Source organism: Oncorhynchus gorbuscha, linkage group LG10 (assembly GCF_021184085.1).
Source record: "Oncorhynchus gorbuscha isolate QuinsamMale2020 ecotype Even-year linkage group LG10, OgorEven_v1.0, whole genome shotgun sequence".
NCBI classification, from domain to species: domain Eukaryota; kingdom Metazoa; phylum Chordata; class Actinopteri; order Salmoniformes; family Salmonidae; genus Oncorhynchus; species Oncorhynchus gorbuscha.
Genome location: NC_060182.1, coordinates 30,887,514 through 30,908,189, shown reverse-complemented (window position 1 = coordinate 30,908,189; position 20,676 = coordinate 30,887,514). Strand labels below are relative to the sequence as shown.

Below are 20,676 nucleotides of genomic sequence, written 5' to 3'. Positions count from 1 at the left end.
GGAAATTGGATGAACCAGACTTGTGGAAGTCTACAATTTATTTTCAGAGGTCTTGTCAGATTTCCTTTGATGTTAAAGCAAAGAGGCACTGAGTTTAAAGGTAGGCCTTGAAATACATCCACAGGTATACCTCCAATTGAGTCAAATGATGTCAATTAGCCTATCAGAATCTTCTAAAGCCACAACATTTTCCTGTAATTTTCCAAGCTGTTTAAAAGCACAGTCAACTTAGTGTATGTAAACTTCTGACCAACTGGAATTGTGATACAGTGAATTCTAAGTGAAATAATCTGTAAACAATTTTTGGAAAAATGACGTGTGTCATGCACAAAGTATATGTCCTAACCAACTTGTAAAAACGACAGTTTGTTAACAAGTAATGTATGGAGTGGTTGAAAAACAAGTTAATGTAAACTTCCGACTTCCAACTGTATATTTTTTTTTGAAGAAGAAGATGAATCGTTATCGGCTTTTGTTTGGTCCTGCAATAAATTGCTATCGGTGTTGAAAAATCGTAATCGGTTGACCTCTAGTCCAGTTACCACATTCATCAAGTCATATGGTCATTTCTTCCGGGTTGGAGCGAGTGGTCGCATCGGCACTTCGCTCCCGCGGGTAGTATAACTTGTTCATTACATTTCATTACATTTCATTATATTTCATTATAGCACAACAGTTTGATTTGTCTAATCTTAGCAATTTCTTCTCAGCTAGCTACATAGCCGTCTTTGTATCAAAGATAATTGCGTAATTATCGTATTTCGCCGTCCTAACGTAGTCTTCACTAGCCAGCTAGCTAACGTCCACTGATTAGCTGCACTGGAGAAACTATTACACTCAACTGAACGACTTGATTAGTGTAGTGTTAGCTAGCTACATAGCTGTCTTGGCTGTCTTCATATCCAAGATAATTGTGTTGTTTAGGTTTAGAGTGTGTAGTCTTAGAGTGATTATCTTAATTTACCGAGGTTAGCTAGCCAGCTATTTGTCGTCCTTAACGTAGGAGACTCTGCTAGCTAGCCAACGCTAGCCAACGTCTTCTGAATAGAATTCAACAACCCGGTCGCATTCACAGGTAGTATCACATTTTCACTTCATTTCATTACAGTACAACGGTTTGATTTGTACATAGCTAGCTACATAGCAGTCTTTGTATCAAAGATAATTGTGTAGTCTAGAGCGATTTCCTAGGTTCGCTAGCCAGCTATCGTCGTTCTTTTAACGCAACGTAACGTAAACAACACTGCTAGCTAGCCAGCTAGCCCCCGAATAGCAACACTGCAGAAACTATTACACTCAACGGAACGACTTGATTAGTGTAGTGTCAACAACGCACCCACTGCCAGCTAGCCTACTTCAGCAGTACTGTATCATTTTAATCATTTTAGTCTATAAGATTCTTGCTACGTAGCTTAACTTTCTGAACATTCGAGACGTGTAGTCCACTTGTCATTCCAATCTCCTTTGCATTAGCGTAGCCTCTTCTGTAGCCTGTCAACTATGTGTCTGTTTATCCCTGTTCTCTCCTCTCTGCACAGACCATACAAACGCTCCACACAGCGTGGCCGCGGCCACCCTACTCTGGTGGTCCCAGCGCGCACGACCCACGTGGAGTTCCAGGTCTCCGGTAGCCTCTGGAACTGCCAATCTGCGGTCAACAAGGCAGAGTTCATCTCAGCCTATGCCTCCCTCCAGTCCCTCGACTTCTTGGCACTGACGGAAACATGGATCACCACAGACAACACTGCTACTCCTACTGCTCTCTCTTCGTCCGCCCACGTGTTCTCGCACACCCCGAGAGCTTCTGGTCAGCGGGGTGGTGGCACCGGGATCCTCATCTCTCCCAAGTGGTCATTCTCTCTTTCTCCCCTTACCCATCTGTCTATCGCCTCCTTTGAATTCCATGCTGTCACAGTTACCAGCCCTTTCAAGCTTAACATCCTTATCATTTATCGCCCTCCAGGTTCCCTCGGAGAGTTCATCAATGAGCTTGATGCCTTGATAAGCTCCTTTCCTGAGGACGGCTCACCTCTCACAGTTCTGGGCGACTTTAACCTCCCCACGTCTACCTTTGACTCTTTCCTCTCTGCCTCCTTCTTTCCACTCCTCTCCTCTTTTGACCTCACCCTCTCACCTTCCCCCCCTACTCACAAGGCAGGCAATACGCTCGACCTCATCTTTACTAGATGCTGTTCTTCCACTAACCTCATTGCAACTCCCCTCCAAGTCTCCGACCACTACCTTGTATCCTTTTCCCTCTCGCTCTCATCCAACACCTCCCACATTGCCCCTACTCGGATGGTATCGCGCCGTCCCAACCTTCGCTCTCTCTCCCCCGCTACTCTCTCCTCTTCCATCCTATCATCTCTTCCCTCCGCTCAAACCTTCTCCAACCTATCTCCCGATTCTGCCTCCTCAACCCCCCTCTCCTCCCTCTCTGCATCCTTTGACTCTCTATGTCCCCTATCCTCCAGGCCGGCTCGGTCCCCCTCCCGCTCCGTGGCTCGATGACTCATTGCGAGCTCACAGAACAGGGCTCCGGGCAGCCGAGCAGAAATGGAGGAAAACTCGCCTCCCTGCGGACCTGGCATCCTTTCACTCCCTCCTCTCTACATTTTCCTCCTCTGTCTCTGCTGCTAAAGCCACTTTCTACCACGCTAAATTCCAAGCATCTGCCTCTAACCCTAGGAAGCTCTTTGCCACCTTCTCCTCCCTCCTGAATCCCCCCTCCTCCCTCTCTGCAGATGACTTCGTCAACCATTTTGAAAAGAAGGTCGACGACATCCGATCCTCGTTTGCTAAGTCAAACGACACCGCTGGTTCTGCTCACACTGCCCTACCCTGTGCTCTGACCTCTTTCTCCCCTCTCTCTCCAGATGAAATCTCGCGTCTTGTGACGGCCGGCCGCCCAACAACCTGCCCGCTTGACCCTATCCCCTCCTCTCTTCTCCAGACCATTTCCGGAGACCTTCTCCCTTACCTCACCTCGCTCATCAACTCATCCCTGACCGCTGGCTACGTCCCTTCCGTCTTCAAGAGAGCGAGAGTTGCACCCCTTCTGAAAAAACCTACACTCGATCCCTCCGATGTCAACAATTACAGACCAGTATCCCTTCTTTCTTTTCTCTCCAAAACTCTTGAACGTGCCGTCCTTGGCCAGCTCTCCCGCTATCTCTCTCTGAATGACCTTCTTGATCCAAATCAGTCAGGTTTCAAGACTAGTCATTCAACTGAGACTGCTCTCCTCTGTATCACGGAGGCGCTCCGCACTGCTAAAGCTAACTCTCTCTCCTCTGCTCTCATCCTTCTAGATCTATTGGCTGCCTTCGATACTGTGAACCATCAGATCCTCCTCTCCACCCTCTCCGAGTTGGGCATCTCCGGCGCGGCCCACGCTTGGATTGCGTCCTACCTGACAGGTCGCTCCTACCAGGTGGCGTGGCGAGAATCTGTCTCCTCACCACGCGCTCTCACCACTGGTGTCCCCCAGGGCTCTGTTCTTGGCCCTCTCCTATTCTCGCTATACACCAAGTCACTTGGCTCTGTCATAACCTCACATGGTCTCTCCTATCATTGCTATGCAGACGACACACAATTAATCTTCTCCTTTCCCCCTTCTGATGACCAGGTGGCGAATCGCATCTCTGCATGTCTGGCAGACATATCAGTGTGGATGACGGATCACCACCTCAAGCTGAACCTCGGCAAGACGGAGCTGCTCTTCCTCCCGGGGAAGGACTGCCCGTTCCATGATCTCGCCATCACGGTTGACAACTCCATTGTGTCCTCCTCCCAGAGCGCCAAGAACCTTGGCGTGATCCTGGACAACACCCTGTCGTTCTCAACCAACATCAAGGCGGTGGCCCGTTCCTGTAGGTTCATGCTCTACAACATCCGCAGAGTACGCCCCTGCCTCACACAGGAAGCGGCGCAGGTCCTAATCCAGGCACTTGTCATCTCCCGTCTGGATTACTGCAACTCGCTGTTGGCTGGGCTCCCTGCCTGTGCCATTAAACCCCTTCAACTCATCCAGAACGCCGCAGCCCGTCTGGTGTTCAACCTTCCCAAGTTCTCTCACGTCACCCCGCTCCTCCGTTCTCTCCACTGGCTTCCAGTTGAAGCTCGCATCCGCTACAAGACCATGGTGCTTGCCTACGGAGCTGTGAGGGGAACGGCACCTCAGTACCTCCAGGCTCTGATCAGGCCCTACACCCAAACAAGGGCACTGCGTTCATCCACCTCTGGCCTGCTCGCCTCCCTACCACTGAGGAAGTACAGCTCCCGCTCAGCCCAGTCAAAACTGTTCGCTGCTCTGGCCCCCCAATGGTGGAACAAACTCCCTCACGACGCCAGGACAGCGGAGTCAATCACCACCTTCCGGAGACACCTGAAACCCCACCTCTTTAAGGAATACCTAGGATAGGATAAGTAATCCCTCTCACCCCCCCCCCTTAAGATTTAGATGCACTATTGTAAAGTGACTGTTCCACTGGATGTCATAAGGTGAATGCACCAATTTGTAAGTCGCTCTGGATAAGAGCGTCTGCTAAATGACTTACATGTAAATGTAAATATGGGCTCTAAGTCTACTCCCACACATGACTACACATACACAGTCACAGGCTGAATGAAAACAAAGTTGGTAGCACTATTACCGGTAACTGTAGGGAATAACCTACATACTTGACTACGACAAGGGCTCCCGAGTGGTACAGAGGTCTAAGGCACTGCATCTCAGTGCTAGAGGCATCCCTACAGACCAACCAGTCGTGATTGGGAGTGCCATAGGGAGGCATACAATTGGCCCAGTGTTGTCCGGATTAGGGTTTGGCCGGGGTACTGAACTGACTTGCCTAGTTAAAGGTTAAAAAAAAAAATTAATAAAAACAAGGGCAGGGTAATTACATGGGTTTGCCTAGGCCTGTTTCACAGTCGATTCACTGTTACAAAGGGAAACGCCTGTCCTATATAGGCTAATCTTGCTGTGACCAAACTTCCTTCAATATCCTTTGTTTAAATCAACAGGGTAGTGTAGACATGAGATCTGTAATCAACAAACGCCAGCCTGCTCCATTTAATCCCTCATTAAAATGTCACCAATGCACACAAACAGGGCTGTGGAATCCAGTGGCCACAGAGAGAAACGCTGTCTCACACATTGCTGTAATAGCAGCAACAGCCTCGGCTCTGGGCCCAGCGCCAGCCGAGGACAAAGGGACATTTACTCCCTGAGAACGAGACACATTCCTCAAATGCCCAGCATAGACCCACAAGACTAAACGGGTGAATTAATGTAACGTGTTCCGTGTTGTCACGTTCTAAGTACCACAAGCCTCTTGATATCCATGTCTATGAGGCTAGTGTGGACCATACACAGTGCAATGTCCAGACTGACAGAGAACCTACACCCTCAAACAAAAGGAATATTACTTTTTTCCTATGACATCAGTAACACTAATGACAGAAATAAGCACTCACTAAAGCTGTAGTACAACATATTACTGATGACAGAAATGTTCTCTGTCCAGTCCTGCTGTGATTTGTACAACACTTGCCCTGCCCTCTTCTACTCCATGATCATGGGCTGTCCGCCCAGAGGTGATTATGGGGTAGATAAACTAAGCTGCCTTGAACCTCTGCTCCTGTGGGGGCAGTGCCAACCAGCTAAGCTACTACTCAACCACTGGTTCCACAGATAATGCCAGCCCTAAGTATCTGATACTAGTAGGGAAAAACATGTACCCTGTTCACCTCCAAAAACACAGAGCACTTAGATATCTGATAACATGAGTAGTGAATGTGTCGGCGAATATCACACCTTTACTTTGCATTCTAGGCTAAACCTGTCTTGCCCAAGCTACTGTATGTTCATACACAAGGCATGAGTTGATTACAGAACTGGAATTTGATCTGATGGGGAGCGGTCTATCATGCACTGATCAAAAGGAAAGGTGTTAGGAGAGTAGGCAAAAGGCTGTTTCTCTGTGGGGCTCATGGGGTTTCTCCTGCTCAGAAAGCACTTAACATCCATAACAGCACTGTCAACACGTTGGTGATCATCACAAGTTGGTGATTTTAGTTAACCGAAATTGGATTGCTTGTTAAAAGCACTGCAGTTAAGGCTCCAGGAAATACTCTCTCTACCAGCACGTGTGAGAGACGTATCTGATATCCAGTAACGGACCGGCAGACAGTTCAAATAAGACCAGATAAATGACACTGACATGACCCAGTCATTTCACCCTCTGTATTCATTGTAGATTTAAAATCCGTTCTGTTCTCTGTAGGGCTGACCCCATTTAGTCGACCGATCGATTGTTGGTCGATAGGCGTTTGGTCGACCAAGATTTCTTAGTCGAGCAGTAGCAAGACACCATAAGACAACTGTCTGAGTCACGCCTGCCTGAGTGGACTAATCCATTGTGGAGGCCGTGGGAATGGCACAGTCCATCACTCCGAGACGTGCTACTGAAATTCTATAATGTAAGAACAATGGTGCAACATTAATAAAAATGTACTTTCTTCCTCATTGGATAGTGGTCGCTATCCGCAGTTCTGAAACACATCAGTGCGGTGTTGAATTGGCGCCTTTCCCTAGACCATGTTGCTATGTGCATAATAGCAAAGTTAATCAGCATAATGGTGTTGAGAACAATGCGGTGGAGGCAGCAGCAGAATGAGATGAAAAAACAGCCCTAGATTTGTCTAAGAAAAGTGAGAGGAAACCAACTTAATTAGGTCTCTCGTATTATATATTATTAATTTACTGTTTACACTGTTCCAAATTGTCAGAAAAATCATAACCCCTCTTTTATCTTGATCTCATTATCATCATAACAATAAGTAATGTCTTTATCAGTAGTAGGCTTCGTATAGCAGCCGTGTAGGCCTAAGAGCGCATGCTGTTTACTCTTAATACCATAACTATATTTCAATACTTAAAGGCTACTGTGTCAGTCAATCATTTATTCATGTCACCACACAGTATAGGAGTCGTTCATGATTTGGAAAGCAATCAAGCATTTTAGTTTTAAAATAAAGCGTATCTTGAATAATTAGCGAAAACAATAAGACCATTCCATTTTGGAAATTGCATTCACCAATGAATGTGACTGTTTTTAGTCTTTGCTGTAATAAAGGCTTAATAAAAAATTACAACACTCTCTGGTACACTTATTTAGTGTTGTTTACATTATTCCAAACAGTCATATTTTGCTATTGTAATCTAACAGCACCTGTTTGGCAGACATAATGTACATGCAGCGCTTGCTCCTTTACCTTTTTCTCGATCTCCAGTATTTTCCGCAACTAGTCAAATTTATTCCACACATCTGACATCCCCTTTACCTCCTGAGCAACCAGTAAACATTCCCATTTCGAGTTCGCCATGTCCTCTGCATCCATTTAGCTGTTATTGTGTTCAGAGTTTGTTATAGCCAATTTATTGACGTGATTATGCTATAGGGCAGGCCCTATTGGTCACGTGCATGCGATGCATACGTGTCACGTAAAGAGAGCAAGGGTTGAGGGAATATGGAATGTTTTTCCTAAACAAATTAGGGATTTCGATAAAACTGTTTGGGTCAGAAATGGCTGTAATTATATTGCAGCTTCAGCAACACGGACAGCGTGATAAACATGTTCTGTGGTGGTCGCTGCAGCAGGGAGGAGAGAGACAAAGGGTGCAAGTCAAGTGTCACTGTCATTTTTTTTTAAACACCGCGCAATAAGTCTAAGCCAGTCTGGCACAATCAAATCAATTGCAATCCGACTGCCTCTAACCATTTGTGTCTTAGTTATTCCATCAAACAGCGTGCTTAACTTCTTGGTGACAGGGGGGCAGTATTGAGTAGCTTAGATGAATAAGGTGCCCAGAGTAAATTGCCTACTACTATGTCCCAGATGCTAATATTTGCATATTATTAGTAGTATTGGATAGAAAACACTCTGAAGTTTCTAAAACAGTTTGAATGATGTCTGTGTGTATTTCATTTAAGTGATTGCCTATCCAATATGCTGTGTCTATGGGGCCAGATTGCACTTCAAGGCTTCCAGCAGATGTCAACAGTCTTTAGAAAGTTGTTTGAGTCTCTATTATGGAAGTGGATCGAATAAGAGCTGTTTCAACAAGTGGACTTGGCTGTGGCCAATCAGTTGTTTACTGCACGGTCAAGCCTTGCCTTCTTTTTCCTCTGTAATGAATACGCTATCTGACTCAGTGGTTGCACTAACCTCTTAAGTCGACCCGACACGCATGCGTCCCATCTAGCCATCTGGAAATGCAAATGCACTACGCTAAATGCTAATAGCACTCGTTAAAACTCAAACGTTCATTAAAACACAGATGCAGGGTACTGAATTAAAGCTACACTCGTTGTGAATCCAGCCAACAAGTCAGATGTTTAAAATGCTTTTCAGCGAAAGCATGAGAAGCTATTATCTGATAGCATGCAACACCCCGAAATACCTGAAGGGGACGTAAACAAAATAATTAGCATAGCCGGCGCTACACAAAACGCAGAAATAAAATATAAAACATTCATTACCTTTGACGATCTTCTTTGTTGGCACTCCTAGATGTCCCATAAACATCACTATTGGGTCTTTTTTTCGATTTAAATCGGTCCATATATACCCTAAATATCGATCTATGAAGAGTGTGTGATCCAGGAAAAAACAGCATTTTAAAACGCAACATCGTTTTTTTAAATTAAAAAAGTTGACGATAAACTTTCACAAAACACTTCGAAATACTTTTGTAATCCAACTTTAGGTATTAGTAAACGTTAATAATCTATCAAATTGATCACAGGGCCATGTGTATTCAATAGCTCCACGTCTTGAACTCATGGCCGAAAGTTTCTCATCCAAAACATCCTGTTGGAGACCGGAAGGAATGGGCTCTCTTACTCGTTTGACCAAGAAACAAAGGCCAGGCAATTGACAAGACTGGCGACATCATGTGGAAGCTGTAGGACTTGCAATCTCAGCCCCATGTATTGTTTATGTGAAACCAAATTACATGCAAGTGGCGCATTGATACTTTTTCCAGTTTTCAGTGGTCAGTTTTTCTTGCGTTTGTCGATGAAACACAGGCTCTGTTATAGTCACAGCCGTGATTTAACCAGTTTTAGAAACATCAGAGTGTTTTCTATCCACACATACTAATCATATGCATATACTATATTCCTGGCATGAGTAGCAGGATGCTGAAATGTTGCGCGATTTTTAACAGAATGTTCAAAAAAGTAGGGGGTAAGATTAACAGGTTAAGAACAAGTTTATCTTTAATTCTATGTAAAACATGTATCTTACAAAGTTTATGATGAGTTATTTCTGTTATTTGATGTGGCGCTCTGCAATTTCTCCTGATGTTTTGGAGGCATTTCTGAACATGGCGCCAATGTAAACTCAGGTTTTTGGATATAAATATGAACTTGATCGAACAAAACCTACATGTATTGTGTAACATTGAGTCCTGGGAGTGTCATCTGATGAAGATCGTCAAAGGTTAGTGATTAATTGATCTATATTTCTGCTTTTTGTGAGACCTCTCTTTGGTTGGAAAATGGCTGAATGCTTTGTGTGACTAGTTGCTGAACTAACATAAAACGTTCTGCTCTCGCCGAAAAGCCTTTTTAAAATCGGACACTGTGGTTGGATTAACGAGAAGTGTATCTTTAAAATGGTGTAAAATACTTCTATGGTTGAGGAATTTGAATTATGAGATTTCTGTTTTAAATTTGGCACCCTGCACTTTCATTGGCTGTTGGCGAGGTGGGACGCATAGCATGTCTATATATGGAAAAATACACATTGAACATTTATACCAATAGATTAGTCGAAAGAACTAAGGACGACTGACTCCGAGTCAACCAATAATTATTGTCGGGGACAGCCCTAGTTCTCTGCTCTTAGGGTGTCAAGTGTCTGGAGATTGCTGTGGGATTTTGACGGTTTAATTACTGTTGGGCTTATTTTTGTGCACTCCTCATCCTGCCAATTGAGATGTGTTAATTACTCAAACTAGCCTCAGCTGGGAGAGATGAGAGTGCTGATTTAATTGTTTTCCCAACCTTGAGGGAACACAGTTCTAAATGCTGCAGATAGAAAAAGCAGCATGTATGTTCTCTCTGAACATTCTACAACATGTCTGCCTTTGCAACTCATTGAATGGGACCTTGGTGGTCTGGTGACTCCAGAGCTGATTCCTGCATTCCTTCCTGTCTGCAACACTAAACATCCATGCCCCCACTGTGTGTTGGACTAGTGCTGCCTGGGAAACCTTTAATTGGTGCTCCTGTGAGTGTTCCTATCTGCACAAGACACGGCCGGAGGTTGGATTAGCCCCAGATTAAGATTAACGGCATTATAGTGGCAGGGGGACATGCAGACTGGCTGTCTGTCTGCTAGAGAACTAGGCTGGTTGCCCAAACCAGAGGGGACGTAAAGGGCTGAGGAGAGAAATCGGCAGACAAGCTGGACAGGGACATAGGATTGGGCGACCCTCTTTTTATAGCAGTGTGTGTAGTGACCAGCTACACAAGCAGTACACCGTCCCACTTCCTCAGACTGAGCCTTTGAGATTGAATTATGACACCATGGATGCAGGAAATTCTCCTTGTGACCCAATTCTGACAGATTGGTCACTTCAATTGGACAGGGATTCAGACAAACCTAATAGGAGAGGCTTGCAGACTCCCTGGCCGGGATTGCATCATTGTGCTGCTTTGAGTCATTTCTCTAGCACAACCCACCAATGAGTAATTTTACTACTCTACCCATTGGGTTGATCTGAAATGTACCATATTTCAGGCAACAAGTGACTCCTCACACCACACCACCCACTGACTCACCAATGAGTATGTCTGTAGTCCGTGTGGGTGTATAGCCAAGAGCATGCAACTCAATGTCTGTGTATTCGTGTTATCCGAAGCCTATGAATGAATGGCCATCTGATCCCAGCCCTACAACCACTTTCAGGCTAAAACTTTGAGTCAAGGATTCTACGCTGGTCCCCGGTAGACAGAACACTGATCAAATCCCCTCTGAAAAGGCCCAGCTGTCTAACTGCAAAGCACTTCAGTGAGCACGGTGCCAGAAGCTGCTCAATTATTAATTGTATATGCAGTACTCTCGAATCAGACTATTAAAAGGCCTTTGGCTATAAGGCAATAAAAAGGCAAGCGACAGGGGATTGCTACTGAAAGTTATTGGCCTTCAACTGACTTCTAAGCAAGATAAACTCCTACGAACATCAGTTGACCGGAGTGATACATTCATAACAGTATGTTTTGAAATAGTAAAGTAGTCAGCAATCCATACTTGCTTAATTTCTGTTTAGTTCACAAATCAGCTAGCCATTTGCTCTTTGATCATAGCAGTAAAACCCAACAAATGAATGCATTATTAAAGCATTTGGCAAGGAAGTAGCCTTACTACTTAACTTACCACACGCACACCTTTTAATGTGCAACTAAGACTAAGCAGAATACAGTAACATGAGAATGTCAAACAAGCTTTTTAGCTAACTTGGCTGATCTAGCAACGGGATCTAACGTTAGCTGGTTCATATGGTCAATGTCATGGTGGGAAAATGTATGACATGGAACTAGTCATTGAATTTTACCAGTCTCACTTCAAACTTACCAAAATAGGAATCTAGTTAACTGGTTTGCTAATTCAACCAGTGGTTGTCAGCGTTGATGGCTAACGTTAGCTAGTTACCCGCTCTATCACGATGGCGTGCTGGCAGCTAGCTGGTTAACAATACGGTTGCTTTCGCAGGCATCGCTAACATTGGCTAGCTACACGAGCTAAAGAACAATACAAATGCATTGCTGCTAGCTAGACAATATTCGCCACAAACTGTCACATGTTAATAATTACAGCTCAAGTATTAGCGTGACAAATGACTGCCAGTTACGTTAGCAGTGGAATGAAACAAGCATCTGTACGACTCGTGCGATGTAGCTGCCTAGCTACCATTACTAGCAAGCTGGCTAGCTACGTGGTTACCAGAATCAGGGCGATTCATCCACGTTAACCAGCAAGGTAACGTTAGCTAGCTAGGCTTAAAACTAGCTAACGACGTTTAATACCAATCGGTTCAAAACTCTGCATGCAGGAGTACGTTATAAAATACTGATTCTTACTTTGATAAAGGTGAGTCAATAAATCCGTATTTTCTGTTCATTCATTCATAGTTGTTTTAATAGTGAGAGAGGCATACGCTACCGTAGCATTTGATTGTTCACAACGCACTTTCCATAAAGAAGGGAATTGAATAGGACACGCCCTTGAAGATGAGGCTTGGAGTCCACTTTTTAAGACGAACACACTACACAACACCATTGGATGTCGATGGTCATCAATCTTAACGTAGACGAACAGGATTGGTTCCGTAAGTGCGTCACGTTTTTCCAAAGTTTTGGTATACGACAGATGATTTCTAAACGCCCATTAGATAGTATCTCTGTCTATTTTTGTGGGTACGTTTTTTCCCCGCCCTGGTAGCGTAGGTTCCCGCCTCTAAAATGTACATTTTTATCATTTTTTCGCATAGGCTAGCTTTTCTTGCCCATGGACCCCCTCCCATGGACCTCAATCATTCTTTAACAACAACAAAAAACGAATTTTCACATCTTGTCTTATCATCAGGTGAATGAAAAACTGCCCTGCATTCATAACCAATTGGGAAGATGTTATATTTACCACATATGACTGGGAAAAATCGACTTGAAAGTCCCTATGCACACACACTGGACTCTACCCACACATTCACAGTCAACCAAACACACGTACACAATACGTCCATACACACATACTAGTACTCCCAGTATATAGCCATATTATTTTTTACTCTTTATTGTTATTCATTATTCTTTGTGTATTTATTTCTTGTGTCACTATTTATATGTTTATTTTTTGTATGTTTATTTTTTTATCTTTATCCTTGACATTGCTTTGTTGGGCGGGGGGAAACTCTAAGTAAGCATTTCACTCTTAGTCTACACGTGTTATTTACGGAAATGGTATTTGCAACTGGTAATTAGCAGTGGAAAACTCAACTCATCTATAATCCCTGAGCTCTGACTTCTCCCACATGCTGACCGCTGATGTGACCTACTAAGGAAATGACCTCAACAACAGCATTTTAAGCAGTTAAATGTAACAAAACATTATTTTTTTTTAAAGCAATCTATATATTAATATGTTTTTTTATTACTATAATTTGTTTACAGGCAGAATATCTGTACTTTTAGTTTATGGTTGAAGCAGATTGTTGGCCATTGGCAATCGGGGTTTCTCAATGAGTTCAAAGCATGTGAATGAATGCATACATTCAACTGATATTTACAACTTCACAACTGATAATTGCCACCTTCACACTTGGTTATGAATGCAGCAATATCCAGGGCAGTCAGGCTCCATTTAGGCTGCACAACTCTGATCTTTTCCCCACTAATTGGTCTTTTGAATAATCACATCAGATATTTTGGCTGCCTGTGTAAAAATATCAGAATTTGTCTGCCTGTGCAGCCATAGACAGGTAGACCAATTCTGATCTTTTTTTTTACTAATTGGTCTTTTGACCAATTGTCTCTGTGAAAAAGATGTGACTGGTAAAAAGACCAACTAGTTGAAAAAAGATCAGAATTGGGTGTGTGAATGCAGCCTCAGTGTTGCATTCAATTTAGGTAAGACAACCACATTTCACACAGTCATTGCAAGTAAAACTTTCCTCAATAAATCAGTCAAATCAGTGCTTGTAAGAAAATACAAATGTGTCAAGAGTGCAAGATACAGTATGTTTGATGGAACATGTTACTTCGATTGGCTGAAAACTATGAGTCAAATTATACACTATGGTCTAATGTTCAGATTGACACTTTTGAATTTTCATATTGGGCTATAGCTAAGTCTACCCAAAAAATGTAATGGAAACAGCAATAGTCTCTAACATGTCAATTATGGGGTGCCTTGCCCTTGTAAAGGCCTTGCTTCAGCATCTGTTTCAAATACCCAAGATGATTCAGCAAGAGAGCACAAAGCAGGCCGAGCTAGACCGACTTTACTGTCCCTGCTCTAAGCCCACTACAGTCTGCCCTGAGGCAAAGTTCATCTGGGCAAGCATCGCTATTGTGCTGCAAAGAGACTGCATTCACATGGCACATTGATTTCCATGCTGCTCAGACTCTACCCCGATAAACTTTTCACCCCCTGTAAGCTCTGTCTGAGTGCCCTTTTCATAGGCCTTGATGTGGTAACAGACATCAAAGGCCCTGAGCTGAGCCACAGAAATACATCAGATTCAGGAATGTAAACAGAAATTGTCTGGAGGAAACAATTGCAATGAAAAGTAGACCTTGATGTGTTTTTATTCATACTCAACACATGATTGTCGTGCTTTGGGCTTCATGTTTTTGAGGGATCAAATAATGTTTTGATCTGTTCTTATGTTCACAGGCTCCAGCAGTCGACAGACCCCTATCTGAGACCATCCACAGCTGCAACGGATGAATTGCTTCATGTCATGTAAGTAATTCCTCTAAAACTTTGAAATGGCTTGATATGGAGTGATCATCTGATAAGGATGGCTAGAGGAGAGAAATGTTGTGCTCATGCATGGAAGACAGCAGCAGCGCCAGTGCGTGTGTCGTGTGTACTATATGTGTATGTGACCCAGGTCATCAAACCCACCATGATCACCAGACATCATATCTCCCCTGCTCACTGTTGTGTAATGGGTATGGATGAGTTAGTTGGCACCAGTTCAGTCTTGCTGCACCCCCCCCCCCCCCCCGTCTACTTCCACACTGTGCTGGTAGGCCATTCAGTGCCACCAGCCAGAGGCCGAATCTGTCTCTCCCTGTTTGAGTGTAAGTGCATGCGTCACTGAGTACATACACTTTACAACGGAAGAAGTACAGTCCCTCACACCCTTCATATTAATTTATCTTCTGCTGGATTTGAAAATATACATCAATGCATGTGGGAATCTTACATAATAGTCCTTATCTTGCAGATACTCAATTATTAATGAATTGAGCCCAGGGCCCATCCCCCTCCTATGCCCAGGGCCCAGCCCACCTCTTTCCTGAGCCCAGGGCCCAGCCCCCCCCCCCCCCCCTCCATCCTATAAGCATTACAGTACACTCACTGGGGCTGGAGGTGTAGGTGCAGCCGGTGGTGGTGGGCGGAGGTGAATCAGAGTCCACTGAGGCGGTGTCCTCATCCTGGGAGCAGCCGGCCTGGATGGCTCGCAGGTAGCTGTGGCTGCGGGAGCGAAAGCACGTCGGTGTGGGCAGGTTCAGAGCCTCCACTGCCTGGGACTCCCCCTCGCAGTACAGCGAGCGCCCGCAGCCCTGCCCACACACCTGAAAGGACACGTGCAGGTTGACACGTTGGGGGCGGGGACTTAGGTGACGGCTAGCCCGCCACCGCCTGTGAGGCGAAAGCAGTGCAAGTCTCGGGTGGCAGGGAAGGATCCTGTTTCCCTCAGCTCACAAGAGCCCAATCAAAAGGAATGTTAGATTTACCAGAGAATCTCATGCACTGAGGAAAATAGGTACAGGAGTTATCATGCACAGTTCAAATTGTACTTAATGAAACGGATTGATTAAAAGTAAGCTACTTCAATAACCATGTTGAAGATATCTCATTATATCAATATTCTGTTTGAGCTTTGTGTTCACTGATACAATACAGTTTGTACACAGATTCTATCTGTGAAATACCACATAGAATGTTTAATCAGTGATGACAAGCCAGTGGTGTCAGATTTCCCTTTCCTCATCCCTGGAGCTAATGCAATCACTGTGACTGAGGCATCAACAGCCTCCCACTACAAGCTGTCCACTCACTCCACATCATAGTCGTAGTGGTTGTGGTGGTGTCAGATTTCCCTTTCCTCATCCCTGGAGCTAATGCAATCACTGTGACTGAGGCATCAACAGCCTCCCACTACAAGCTGTCCACTCACTCCACATCATAGTCGTAGTGGTTGTGGTGGTGTCAGATTTCCCTTTCCTCGTCCCTGGAGCTAATGCAATCACTGTGACTGAGGCATCAACAGCCTCCCACTACAAGCTGTCCACTCACTCCACATCATAGTCGTAGTGGTTGTGGTGGTGTCTGATTTTTCTCAGCTCAGCGACTCTATTGATCTACAGGACTTGTTTATTGGTGTAGCACATTTACAGGCTCTGGTGTTGACAACATGACACTTTTCCACAACAGCAGATTCACCAGCAGAAATATATCATAATACAACTGTATAGGATGGACAGGAAGTAGGTATTGTAGAGAGACCGGCCAGCTGAGTCAACTTCACCTGTCCACCCTGCGATAAGGGCTCGTTTCACTGTTCAAACAGTGCCAGAGTAGAGGAGGAGGAACAATGATAGCCTATTACGCCCAGTCTTCTATACCAGGCTGCTGTGATGTTCAAGGTTTTAATGATGTTGGTAGCAGGTGGAGTCTCTGCTTGTTCGTCCTGCTTTTCATTGCAGTGTGAGGAGTATGCTGGTGCCAGAGTTGGCTCATGGTCATCATTGTATCCCCCAAGAAAAAAAGGAGATGTAACAGGGATGCTCAGTATTCAAAATACATTTTAAAACTGCATTCAAATCAAATGATGAAACTTCACACCATTTCATGATATTTACAAGTAAGAGCTTTTTCCTTGGTTGCTGCTTATCTGTTATTTGATCCATGAGAATCTTGCAATACTTTTAGCCATGGTTTTGGAATGATTATTACCATCTTGAATCCATCTTTACAGTCTATATTTTTAGCACGCAAGCTGACCATGCTATCAACATCCTATTAATTTCTGGTTGTTGTTTCAGGCTTGAGGCTTGTCCACACTGAAGGTCTTTGCACTGACTGAGGGCATTCCTTATGAATAATTCATTTTATTCAGTAGTACCTACATCTGTCACACTTCTGTTGTATTTGTTGTATGGGGGTATTATTCCCACACAAACTGATAGGCCTGTTTTAGACCCTGATGAAGAGTGTCCTGAGTAATAGAGAGAGTGGACTTACATACCTGTCCACTGCTCATCATGCCCCTGCCCAGGGTAGAGTAGCTCTGGTGGAAGTCTTTGCCATCATTCCAGTGCCGCATGGCCACCGGGGGCTCTCCTGGGCTCACCAAGCAGTCCAGGTTGTCCAGGCTCCGATTGGTGGAGAGCTCTCTCAGGGAGGGGAGACAGCTACAGGGAAAGGGGGGAGAATTAGCTGCTGGAATTACCCCTCAACAGTAAGGAAAATACTTGGATGAAGGATGGGGAGGAAACGTGACGTCTTGGGTTGATGAGAACCGCTGGTGCTGGAGCATCCATTTTCAGTGGATGCTTGAACCTTCCCCAAACCTCTTGTGATTTTGTGAGATTAAATACCAGTGACATAAGAGGATATTGGGGTGTAGCTGGGTATCAAAATGACAGCACAGAGGAAACATTGAGTCATCAGTAAACATCAAAACAAAAGGGAGGAAATTTGAGTAATTTTTTTGCTTTGTAATCATTAATGGAATCTGCTGAGACGGATAGATTGTTTCCTCTGTTCTGACTTGTCTGTCAAGAAGGCACCTGTTAGTGGGAATGTGTGTGCCGGGGTGAGGGTGGAAGGGGTTTGTATGGGGAATCAGTGGTGTATAACGAGAGACATGACTGGATTGGCTGTAGCTGGGATACTAACACACCACTCGGAGCACTTGGTAATAGATGGGGTGTGGGAAGGAGCACGGCACAAAGCACTGGGGTGGTTAGAGAGAAGTGGCAGCAGCGGTGGGCATGTATGAATGGAGGGCCGTGCTGCCCCCCTCCATAAGACACTGACCTGGCCAAATGCTGCATTGAGCATGCACTCTGTAGTGGAGACCACAGTACCCCATTATCCTTCAGCATGAGAGCGTAGCAGCGAGGCCTGCCGGATTGGGTGGTGGGGAACATGACAAAACATTTCACCTTTTTGACCTCAAATGGAAACTTATGGTTACCTGTTGCTGGTAGGTGATTTCCTTTTCTTATAAATGAACATCCCCTAAGAACATGTTAAGCTGTCCCACTGATATGTGAATGCTTTGTAAGTCCTGGATAAGAGCGTGAACAAATGTAAAATGTCTGAACAAAGGTCTGTTGCAGCCTGCAGGTTTTACCTTGCATATACTGTAGAAACTGTTCCACATCAGTGTCAGGATTCTGCCCCCTGCTGTCCATTTGTGGTGGCCACTTTAATTGAATTGCATTGCTATATTCAACTCTTTTTTAGAGCAGGCAGGTTTCCATGCAGGGTGTCTGTAGCTACTTCTCTATAAAATAATATGTTCCCTCGGACATCCCATGTTATCTGTTCTGTCATGACATAGATTGATAATGAGAAACATGCCCCTCTTCTGAGACATATCTCAACAGTATTAACTACAGTATGATCTACATGCATATTTCCTCTTGAGGCTGTTTCACTCACTTGTGCAGTGGTGGTGGAGGCTGCTGCTCGCTCAGGGACTGATGGGTGGCCTTCAAGTAGCTCTGGCGGCGGGCAGCTGTTTTGGGTGAGGGTTTGGGGCTTCCCTCCGACTCCTCGCTGTCCTGATCCACGTCCCCCATGGCCTTGACGTAGCTGCCACTACGCATCCTCCGGCAGGGGATCTCCAGACCCCCGGGCCGTCCCCGGCCCCCCAGCGTAGCGCTCCAGTCCCCCAGGGGAATCTACAGACAGCATTGGGCCACAATGAGTCACCAAACCTTCAACTCTACTAAATCAGACATTCTTTTAACTAGCTTAATGAGAGAGACCTTGAATGGGTCATTTCATGTGAATGTACTGTGTGTGTATTTGAAATGAAAGTATTTGAACAATGGGATTATAGACTGTAAATGTGAATTAAAAAATGATTCAAATGAATTAGGTTTGAAAACAAATCTCCTCATTTCAGGGAACAGTAAAGCTGTGAGGGGAATTAGGGGGTGCAGTGGATGCTAGTGCCTGAATAATACTCACTGGGCCTCCTACCTGGAGGTACTGACAGGTCAGGTCCTGGTGACACGACTTGGTTTTGAGCAGCTTCCTGTTGACTGTGGCTGAGCCCTTCTGGAGCACCTGCCTGGCCTGGCTGAGGGTCAGTGTGGACCAGGAGCCTCTCTTCACCAGGGTGCTCTCCCTGCCTCCTCCTCCCACCAGCTCCCCTCCCCTGGTCCCTACCAGCGCTTGCGGGCAGGCCAGGTACTTGAGGTCGCTGCTGCTCTTGGAGGCCTTGAGTGTGTGAGCAGAGATGGTGTTGTAGCCCTGTGGGACGTGCCTGGGAGGAGCCTGGCTGTCCGACACCGCCCTGCCCAGCGTCATCATGCTAAGTGGGTTACGGTAGCCCACGGCGATAGTGCCGGCTTTGGCGGTTGTGTCACTGTCCAGGGCATTGTCTGAGCGCCAGAGCCCCAGTGCATTCTGCCTGCTAGGTTGCTGCTTCAGTGTTTCAGTCTTAGCCCTGTCTTTACTCTTACTCCTGCGGGTCTGCCTGGTCCCCTCCTCACCTCCCCCTGTAGTGCTGTTCATGTTGCCCTTGACCACCGAGCCCTCCAGCGACTGGGACTTGTTGAAGAGCTTCTGGACAGAGTGCATGATGTGACGGATGCGTCCGGGACTCTCGCTGCGCTGCTTGGCCACCCTGCCCCGGTGGAACTGGAGGGTACTGAAGCCATCCCTTTGCAGAGGTAGGTGCTTCTCCAGCTGGTCCAACAGATTAGATGGCAGCCGGTTCATCTTGGCTGCTGCTGCAGAGGAGATGGTAACTGATCCACTGGTGATCATGGGAGCCCCTCTAAGACCCAGGCCCATGGACATGGAGGTGGACAGGGTGCCCGCCCGGCTGCCCACAGGCCCACCCCCGGCAGGGACCATGTAGCCCTGGGAGTAGTCCGGGGAGTAGTCAGCCTGCTCTTGTTGCGAGGTGAAGTGGAGGCGGGGGAATGTGCTGCTGTTGGACATCTGGTTGAGGGGCAGCAGGCACTCCGAAGGCAGGGATTGGGGGTTGGGGCCCTGGTAGAGTTGGTGGGGGTCCAGGGTGCCGTAGTGGTTCATGGTGGGGCTCAGAAGGAAGGGGCCGTGGGCGTCAGACGTCAAGGGGTACAGGGGCTTCTTTGGGGCCCCCGATGGCTCACAGGAGTCCGACAGGTGACGGCTGCGATTGACTCCTAGCCCTTTCATGGTTGTCACAGCGCAGATCTCCTGCTGCCCTTAGAACATGTCTCCAGCTAGGGCACGTCTACAGCCCTGGAGGGCTCATCCTGGAACAGAGAATATGATATCTTTTAGAATATACAGTATGAAAAAGAGGAGGCGATAGTTAAGATAGAGTCTGATAAGAGTTTTATTGCTTCTCTTTAAAATTGATTACAATGAGATGTTTTGTCACTGGCCTACACACAAAACCCCCATAATGTCAAAGTGGAATTATGTATTTTTTATTTTTTATTTACAAATTAATACAAAATGAAAAGTTGAAATGTGTTAAGTCAATAAGTATTCAACCCCATTTTTATGGCAAGCCTCAGGAGTAGAACTGTGCTTAACAAGTTACATATGTTGCATGGACTCAGTCTGTGTGCAATAATAGTGTTTAACATGATTTTTAAATGACTACCTCATCTCTGTACCGCCATAAAATAC

General features: G+C 45.5%; 1 protein-coding gene across 1 annotated transcript in view; it reads right to left on the bottom strand.

The window, feature by feature from the left end:
- The window catches only part of LOC124045861 (disks large-associated protein 4-like), a 34,620-nt gene extending 14,338 nt beyond the window's left edge, over window positions 1–20,282 (bottom strand). Inside the window, exons 1-4 of the mRNA XM_046365600.1 lie at window positions 19,015–20,282; window positions 18,481–18,722; window positions 17,057–17,222; window positions 15,164–15,380 (exon numbers count right to left, since the gene is read on the bottom strand). Of these exons, the coding sequence (XP_046221556.1) occupies window positions 15,164–15,380; window positions 17,057–17,222; window positions 18,481–18,722; window positions 19,015–20,214 (1,825 nt within the window). The 5' untranslated portion in view covers window positions 20,215–20,282. The remainder of the gene's footprint in view (window positions 1–15,163; window positions 15,381–17,056; window positions 17,223–18,480; window positions 18,723–19,014) is intronic.
- Between the last annotated feature and the right edge of the window lie 394 nt (window positions 20,283–20,676).